The sequence below is a fragment of the Raphanus sativus genome, chromosome 7 (assembly GCF_000801105.2).
Source record: "Raphanus sativus cultivar WK10039 chromosome 7, ASM80110v3, whole genome shotgun sequence".
In the NCBI taxonomy this organism is placed as follows: Eukaryota; Viridiplantae; Streptophyta; class Magnoliopsida; order Brassicales; family Brassicaceae; genus Raphanus; species Raphanus sativus.
This window is the reverse complement of record NC_079517.1, coordinates 21,186,721-21,196,679: the sequence shown is the minus strand read 5'-3', so window position 1 is coordinate 21,196,679 and position 9,959 is coordinate 21,186,721. Positions and strand designations below refer to the sequence as shown.

Here is a 9,959-nt window from a genome sequence, read left to right as displayed (position 1 = left end):
GGGTTTGCGAGGCACGTCTGCAATCAGAAAAAAAGGACAAGTCAATATCACAACCAAAGACTATTGAAAAATATAGTAACATACCCACTACATGCCAAATAGGAGAAAATCTAGGAAGGGTTACGAAGGCGAATCTCTCTGCCCATCTACCACTAAATACTGGATGACGCTTCCTTACGCCCTTCTCAATCTCTCGAACCAAGGCATGGTTACTAGGAGGATGGAGATAATACTTTTCCCTTGATCGAGGCAAGTTGGCTACGTAGTATGAGTAGAGCACCTCGTTCACTCCTAGCACTAAGCGCTCCAAGTCGCCGAGGTTTTGAATCGCAATCAAGGTCCTCCAGGCTGGAGGAGTCAGCTGACCCGGAGAGATGTCCAAGTGCTCCGAGAGCTTCGCGATCAGCGAAGGAATGCGATCTTGAAAGCCCGACTCGAAATACGCCTCGTAGATCGGGACCTCATCGACTCCAAAGTCCGAAATACTGTCGGAAGGACCCGGAATCCGAATAACCAGATCTTCAGGAAGATCGTTCTTCCTTCTCCATTCGTCTACATCCCTCTTTCCGATCCTGGAAACCGGACCCACCAATAGAGATCCTTCGGCTTCATCATCGGAGGAGACGTTCTCAGCCTCGTCAAGACGGGGATTTTCCGCATCGACTACGGGTTTAGGGGAGAGAGAGGAAGAGTTCATCGAATCTAGGGTTCTAGATCTTACCCTACTGTCTACGGGGGAGTCTAGGGTTTTGCAAGGGGAACCGTCGGACATAATCAGAGAACGATCTAGCAAAGAAAGAAGAAAAGGGAAGAAGACGGCTACCTGTCAAACAGCGAGAAGGAATCTCCGAAGAAGGAAGCCGCCGAGAGAAAATCTTGAGAAATATGGAGAAGAAATGAGAGGGAAGAGGATTGGTCTCAATCAAATGAGAGAGAGAAGGAAGAAACCCTAGGTTGGCAACCACGCGCCTCGTGCGAATCGCCATGCGACCAAATGGGCGCCAAACGGAGGAAACTTAACCGTCGTTGGGATTTTTCACGAAGCCCACTCCAATCGAGCAATCTCACATGCAAGGCCCGTATACCTTGATTCTTCGGAAGGGGATCGTCCCGTCCCATCTCTTCATCTGAAAGAGGGCTAAGGCAAGGATCCGAACAATCCGGGAAGGTTATGACATTTAAAGCCTCATAAAATCATTGCTTCCGTCACCAGCAAAGGTCCCGGCCTAACTCAATGCTAGAAGACAAGGTATCCAAGGAAGACCTCGTCCTAAGAAAAAATTACCAAGGTCCAAGAATACACGTTATCCCTTGATCTCCACGAGCAAATCAAGGAATAAGGGGCAAACTGTTGGGGAAAAATATCCAGACATAAGTTTTCTCCAGCTTCCGGATAGGTCCTCGACTTCCGACCCTTGCTCAAGATGAAACCAGGGACCAACCCCTGCCATAGGTCCGACCCCCTTGATTGGATCGACCTTTGAAGCAAAATAGAAGTTTTCCGTCTAAGGGGAAACTTCCATTTCCGATTATGGAAGAGTTCCATTACTTGGAACCGACATCTACATCTATAAAAGGGGAGCCCAAACCCTAGAATAAGGGATCGACTTTTCTAGACTAGGAGATTAGAGTTTAGGCGGCAAAGACTAGGGTTTATACACCAACATGTTGTAGTCCCGAATCATAAACTCAATATACATCTTCTAGTTCACGAATTCTTGTCTCTCATACAATCTCTTCTAGTGTTCCGTAGTACTCAAACGACCCTAAACAAAAATACCATAACAGTACCAAGACACTAAGCACTCGCCTGATCATTAAGCTCTCCCCCACGTCTGGAAATTCAATCTCCCCATATTCTGCATGTACCTAAAGGTGCATCTTCATCATGTGATTCATACCCATCATCAGTGAGCATCATAACCCTCTGGTTTGGACACTCGCTAGCCATATGCCCTCGGCCTCTACACTTGAAGCAAGTAATGTCTCTGGCACGTTGAGGAGTAGTAGTCTTAGCTGGCTCAGTCATAGTGTCTTTGTTGGTTTCCCCAGAGTGAGACTTGGGGCGGGTGTCTCCTTCAATTCCTTTGCCCTTGTCTACTGACTTATTGTAGTTGCTGTTGTTTGAGTTCAAAGTAGATTGGGACCTGCCTCTGGTGCTCTTCTTCTTGATGTGTTGTCCGCTTGTACAGCCAAGTGAAATAGGTCTTTAAGGTCTCCATATGCTTGCCTCTCAACCTTGCTGCTTACCCTATCGTGCAACCCATCTATGAATTGAGCCATAATTGTCTCCTCATCTTCATTAAGATCAAGGCGGTTTCTTAGCTTCTCAAACTCTTCATAGTAGTCCTCCACTGACTTGCTTCCTTGCTTAAGTGTTCTGAACTTCCTATGCAAATCTTTGTGATAATGTTGCGGCACAAACCTCTGCCTCATACCATCTTTCATGTCTAACCAAGAGTCTAGTTGTCTCAAGTGTCCTCTCCTACGGTCTGAGCACAATCTATCCCACCAGGAAAGGGCATTCTCCGTGAGCTGAGCTACTGCCAAATCAACTCTTTTGGGGCCAGGGTGGTTGTAATAAGCAAATATGTGATCCATTCTCTTCTCCCAATCAAGATAAGCTTCAGGATCAACCTTTCCCGCATAGCTAGGTGACGTCATCTTAAGATGATCCACCCCTTGGTTGTAGTTCTGCTGGCGAGGACCTCTATGTAAAGGTATGTAGTCCTCTTCTTCAAATCCTTGGTTACGGATTGGTCTCCGCGGAGCTCTAGGTGGAGGTAAGTAGTCCTCTCCCTCTTCCTCTTCCTCTTCTTCCCCATAGTCATCTTGCTGAACTCTTGCTCTAGGATTAGGATTAGGAACATATTGTTGTACCGTGTCCTCTTCATTCTGTTGGTTATGAGTGCTAGTCTCTGGACTGTCATTGATGTGTACCCCAGTTCGCCTATTGTTTGGACCGGTTGGAGCTTGATGGTGTTGGTTTGGGTTCAGGAACCTATCAACATTCCGGGTAGTTTGCATTGTGGGTCTCTGCTCAACTCTGGTCAATCTATCTCCAAGGTCTTGGCGCATGATCCTCATGTCTTCCCTCAAGGCATTAAGAACTTGCATCATGAAGCTTTCTCGGTTGCGTCTCCCATGCTTAAGTTGTAGCTCAAAGGAAAATAAGAACCTTAGTTTCTAGGCAAGTAAGAGATAAAAACGAAAATTAGAAATATGAAATCTTTCTTTTTTTGTTTTGAGTTTTGTAAAATTTGAAAACTACTAAAGAAAGGAAAAGATTTGGGTGCAAGCAAGTTTTTAAATGAAGTTTTAAAGGCGGGTCGACAGAAAAGGAAAGTATCGACCAGACTTGAAATCCTCGACCAAAAGAAAAGGAAACCCGAATATGCAGCTTGATGAGCAAGATTTGATGAGTAAATTTTTTTTTTTTTGAAACCAAAAGGATGATCTAACAGATAAACAACTTGATCTAATGATGAACAGAAAGAAGAACACACTTTTTATGGGTTTTCAAAATAGGATTATGCAAGTTTAAACTATTTGAAAAGGAACAAACGATTTTCTCTTCTTTTTTTTATTGATGAATGCAACAGGATGGAACTAAAACGATTTAAACAAGTAGAGAAGATAGATACACCCTGATGCTGAAGGAACTTTAGCTCTGATACCAGAAATGATACAAGCCTAGGCTGACAAAGGCTGTAGGATTCAAGTAAGAGAGAAGGAGCCGATCTGGATCAAGAGGTGGTTCAGTTGGATTGATCTAATCAACCAAGAGAAACCGAGAGAGAGTAGCTGGATGGATTGAAGTGCACCACACGAGAGATGAAAGGCTCGTGATACAACACAGGGATCCTCAAAGCTGTGGAGATGCTGGTCTCACAAGGCAGAGAGAGAAGGAGGCGAGTCTGTTTGAGAGAACTCTTAGGGTTTCTTTGAAAGAAAGTTTATGATTAATCAAGTCTGCCCCAAAAAAGGGTTAGCAAAACATATAAATATGACTAAGGAACATGCTCCTTTGCGTCAAATGAAATAAACTATAGTGTAAAAATGGAAACCAAATAATACATGAGTCTTCATAGTCTTGGACTGAGAATGGCACTTAGGCGATATGTTAAGCTAGCTGTGGCCTCATTAAAAACCTTCCTCCGGAAAACCACTTGGGACAAAACCAAGAGCAAGGAAAAGAGCACACACAAAGAGCTTGCCTAGTTGCTAGCCCCGTCCAAGAGTCTTGCTAATCAATTTGATCTTCTATGGTAATGATCATCAAATTGTTGTGGCATTGATCTGGAATGAATGGCCAAGGATCTTCTCTTGATGTTTGATAGCTCTCAGCCGGCTCTTCAACCTTCAAGGCACCTCTCTTAGTAACATCTTTGGTAACTCCATCAACTGGTTTAACCTGACCAAGATCAGAAGCAAGTATCATGCTCTCATTAAATTTATGTTGAAGTATCTAAGCTCTTTGTCTAGTGATAGCTCCCTTGAATATGGTTGGTATGGGCACTTCTTGGTCTATCTCTGGTTTGGTTATGTTGATGATCATGTCTTGAATGTCAGGTTCAGTTAGGTCTGGTTCAATGTCCTCATCAAGTACACAGCAGCGTAAATAGGGTCTGAATACCTGATTCATCAACGATTGGAAGGTAGCAGGGGCATTCGATAGTCCAAATGGCATCACCAGGAACTCGTAATGACCATCATGCGTCCTGAATGCCGTCTTTGGAACATCCTCCTTCTTCACTAAAATCTGATGGTACTCTGACTTTAAATCCAGCTTGGAAAAGACCCTATCACCATGTAGCTCATCCAACAACTGGTCAGTCATAGGGATAGGATATTTGTCTTGTTCTGTTACCCTATTTAGATCCCTATAATCGACACAAAACCGCCAGCTTCCGTCCTTTTTCCTGACTAGCAAAACCGAACAAGAGAAGGGGCTGCCGCTCTCTCGGTTTATCCCTGCAGCTAACGTCGAGGAAATTTTCTTCTCAATCTCTGCTTTTTGTACCTGTCAATAGCGAAATGATCTAACGATGACTGGTCTTGCTCCTTCCTCTAACGAGATACTATGCTCCTTACCTATGGGTGGAGGCAATTATTTAGGCTCTTCAAATACCATAGCATATTGCTTCAAGAGCTCACCCCATCAATCCCCATGAGTGGTCACTACTAAAGACACATCCTCTCTCTGAATCTTACCATACTCCACGATCATTCCTTCTCTTCCCCATTGCTTTCCTGGGAGACTTCAAGGACACCGCCACAGAATGTTGTCTACTGCCGCCCTGTATTTCCACCCAATTCTAATTCAACCAGATCTTCGTATTTTGTAACTTCCAACTAACCTGCATCTCTCTAAAGTATCCAACTACTGCACCCCTAAAATAACGTCTGCCACACCCAGTGTCGGGCCTGACCACATACTTGCGATGCATTTGAATGGGGCCCACATTTTGTGGGACCCACATTTTATGAAAAAACCTTTATAAAATAATTATTTTTACATATTTAGTTTAAATAAAACTACAAAATACATAAAACTAAAAGACTTCATATAAATAAGCTAATCAAACTATGTAATATGTAGATATTTTTAACAAATTATTTAAGTTAGTTGATTGTTTTGTTTATAAAATGTATAATTATTATAATAAAAAAAAATTTGCATTAATTATTTAATATATTTAAATGGTATTAATTTTTTTTCTAATTTTGTATAGGGCCTCGGAAAACTCAGGACCGGTACTGGCCACACCCAATTCTAGCGGCAAGAAACTAGTGGTTATCGTAAACGCTGGTAACTGCAACTCCACGTTCTCAATAACTCCCTTCCCTTGGACCTTCACACCTCATGCGACTAACACTCTGTATTTTGCAGTAGAACTCGTCGCCAGGTTTAATTTGTGAACCAGCTGCTACGAGATGAAGTTATGTGTTGTGCCACTATCGATCAACACCACAACCAACTCTCCTGCAATCATCCTTCGAAGCTTCATCGTTCATGGAGAAGTTAAGCTTACCACTGAATTTATTAACACCTCGGCTATAATCACTTCCACCCATCCTCTTCAACCTCTAGCCCAAAAGGTTCATCCAACAACTCCATTGGCGTGACCTACCAACACAGTGAGCTGAGCTTGCTGACAAGGATGATTAGAGTGCAACTTCTCATCACACTTGAAGCACAATCCCTCTATCTTCCATCTCTTGACCTCCGCTGGAGTCAGCCTCCGAAAAAGCGGCTTCAGTCTCCCGTGATTCAACGGAACCTTAGCTTCATTTCCCGTATTGAAAGTAGTAGATGCGATTTGGTTTTTGGGTTTCGCTTGCGATTGGATATGAGTTTGGCCGATGTTATTGGGCCGGCCCACAATCGTTGGGTTTCGCTACTGGGCTTTGGAGAACGTATTGCAGCTGTGGTTTCCTCCCCTGACCATTCCTCCACCTGTTTCACTCTTTGTATCATATCATGCAGGTTCCGAGGATAGAACATCTTAATTTCCGCTCTGATCTTTGATTGTAACCGATTGGTGTACGCCATCTCCAATATAGGATCAGCTATCTTCGGCGCGTTGGACGCCGGACTGATGAAATCTTATTTGCATTCTTTCACGGTGCTGCCTTGTCTGAGGGTCAAAAGACGTTTTCCCTCTAATGCTCTAATGCTCGGTACTTCAACTGCCCCCAGTTCTGAAACGGGTTTCGGTTGCATTTCCAACGATGCTATAGCAGGGCATCGCCGGTGAAACTCATCTGAACTGATCTCAGCTTCTCTTCCTACGTAAAAATTTTCCAGCTCAAAATACTCTTCAACACGTAATATCCAACCTTCCTCTTCCTCCCCATTGAAAGTTGGCATCTCCATTCGTCGAGCTAACGTTGGTTGTCTCCACGGCTGAGTTTTGTCGTGTTGACCCGATACTTGACCCAAATACCTACGACTCACGTAACCATCTTCTCGTAGGTGGAGCGAAGTCGGGATCATCATCTGGCTCCTTCTGTCACAGTCAAAATCAACCTGCAGTCTAATGAGCCTTCCCCTTTTTCGTTTCGCTCGTTTTTTGTTTCGTTTCGGCTTTTTCCTTCTGTTCTACCTCCCATCGACTAAACATGACTGCGATCTGCTGTTGCATCATTTTCATTGATCCCAGACAAGTTATCTCATGCTCGATGATTGAGATCCGACTCATCTGTTGTTGCATCTGCTCCATGGTAAGATTGATGTTTGATATTTTTTGGTGGCAGTTTTCTGGAAGGCTCTGATACCCAATTTGATATGTTTTGACGTATCAAACTTGTAAAAAAAACACACAAAAATGGAAAAAACGAGATTATATTGATCAATAGGATAAGTACAAAGAGTTTTTTAAGTACTCCTCTCCTTCATGAACTACTGAAAAAAACGAGATTATATTGATCAATAGGATAAGTACAAAGAGTTTTTTAAGTACTCCTCTCCTTCATGAACTACTGATCAATACAACCGATGCCGTCTACTAGTGTTATACTCTCTCTCTATTACTACTGGCTGCTCCCTTGTTGTTTCCTTGCACCGTCTTTGAAATCTAGCACGTGTCAGATCCTAGTTTCTGAGCTCCGATTTTTCGTTTATTTGAATCAGACTTTAGGTTAGTCTAACTATGTTGAATTCTAATATCACTTTTCTGAGCATTGGCGACCTTCGACGTGATTGTGATTTTATCCTATGCGGTTAGCTGGTACTGCTTGAGACCAATATTGTGGTAAAGAGAAGCAAACCCAACTGCTATAGAAAGATAATTCAATGTAACATTTTAGAATGATGTAACCGACCATATGAAAAAACCGTTACAGAGGAAAAAAGAAACAACAACCATGATTCTGGCATGCATTAGGAAACATTATTTTAATATGTACCATCATGTTTCAGTAGTAGATTTTGGCTCACTCTGAGTTGGAGGTAACACCTGTTGGTTCATGTTGCGACGGAGGCTGCTCCTCTATCGGCTGCATCTCTGTTTTCTTCTTCTTCTCTTTCTGAATCACTTGCCGTGGCATTACCTCAAGTAAAAAGCTCCCTCCGTTCCACACTGCCGCTGAAATCTTTAAGATCTGAAAGATCACGTGAAGTCTATACGATAAGAAGATGGGTACGGTCAGTGCCATAGTCGCCACCGTGAAGATGGCCTGGAAGAGGATGTACATCCACATACGGTTCTGATCGCCTAGTACACCGCTGAGCTGCCATAACTTATTGTTTGCCTTTTGAGCTTTCTTGGACAATTCTCTGCACAGACCAAGAAGGTTTCACATTAGGTCATGGTCAGTCAACAGGATATAATAGATGCAACTGGTTGATACCTGTATGAAGTCATAACTTCAGGATCTCTCAGGAGTCTCTGCCTACGCAGGACATTGACGATAAGAAAATAGAGCACTTGCCAAAGAGTATAAACCACCAAGGGGATGAGAAACAGCCATGTGAAAAGGTAAGATTTGTCTTCTACGTAAGGCCATGAAACCCTACGATCGGTGCCCATAGGGCGCATAGCTGCAAATGTCGCTGGGTTCCACCACCTAATCGTGAAGAACACGAGCCCTGAAAAACAAAGTCGTTGTAGGACTAGGGATATTTTTTTGCCAACAACGAGGAAAAAAAAAAGAGCATTTAACGCACCAGGCAAGAGATGTATAAGAACACTAACAATCTTATCGGGCGAACTAAAAACCAGGCTGCAACGCCATACAATAAGCGCCCATGCCAATGGTCCCTGTAGATAAACCGCAGTACAAGACACAACCAAGTTGATAAATCAGCTTACACAGACAGAGACAAGAGTCACATACATGTTACAAAAGCATACCTCTGCAAAAGAGAAGCAAACCATGAAAAGCTTTTCATTTTTAGGATACAAAAGAAGATCAACCAAGAAGATTGTGTTGGCGTAGTAGCAAAAGTCCTATCACATACAAAAAATGTATTACGAATAAACACACACTTTTCGTAGATTACCATAACCTCAAAAGGGTGTGAGAGACATTACCAGAAGATAATAATGCCACTTCTTAAACCGGTAATATATCCATCGGAGAGGAACAAAGATGACATAGAAGAGGCAGTAAACGAGAGGAATGTCTTGTGGCCCTGAGAACAAAACATCAAATCATTAACAGCATTCATTTCTAATCAGAAATCTCTTGTATAAACACTTATATACATATATATATATATATATAATCTTGAACTCACTTGCTCCAAGTAGGAAACAAAAACCTCCAAATCCGAGCACCCCAACAAGATGTGTAACCTTGACACACAAACACACACACAAAAAAAAAATTAACAAATTGAAATAATAACATTGCAAAACTGGTGATGAAATATATATTCAAAACGAAAGAGCTGAAAATCAAACAAAATTCAAAACAAAATCATATACTTGGCTTAATTAATGAAACAAAATCTAGGTTTTTTGGCGTCATTAGATTATTCTCTTATTCCCAATGTCTACCTGGCAGAAAATTCCAGCCCTAGCTAAACATCAAGGGAAAAGTAAGAGGAGACCAGTGTTACCTTGTTGATGAATCTTTCGTGTTCTTCGGCTTGTTTGGCGATCTTAACGGCCTGTTTGGATAAGATCTCGCGCGTCTGCACCGCTTGTTTAGATAATAACTCTCTGGTATGAATAACTTTCTGTGATGAAAAAACCAATCAGAAAAGTGGCCAAAAATCAAATATAATCTGATGAAGGCCGTACCTTTGATCGATCCTTGAAACGTTGTTTTACAGCGCCAAACGTATCTCCTCCAATGGAGTTTGAATCTTCGAAGTGTTCTTCTTTATTAGCCATTAGGAATGTCAGATTGCAGAGAAGCTTGTAGAAAGAGAAAACCCAGAGAAGAATGACGCAAAACGTTCCTCTTTTTCTTTTCTTATTTTTTTTTTTGGAACATTTCTTTTCTTT

At 42.3% G+C, this 9,959-nt stretch overlaps 1 protein-coding gene across 1 annotated transcript; it reads right to left on the bottom strand.

Annotated features, from left to right (window-relative positions):
• Positions 1-7,762: 7,762 nt before the first annotated feature.
• Positions 7,763-9,959, bottom strand: LOC108856695 (glycerophosphocholine acyltransferase 1). Its single transcript, XM_018630559.2, is given in 9 exon segments — positions 7,763-7,967; positions 7,969-8,281; positions 8,356-8,593; positions 8,672-8,765; positions 8,859-8,954; positions 9,039-9,139; positions 9,245-9,302; positions 9,569-9,688; positions 9,753-9,959. Coding segments are annotated over 9 exon segments (1,167 nt in total). The 5' UTR covers positions 9,846-9,959; the 3' UTR covers positions 7,763-7,913.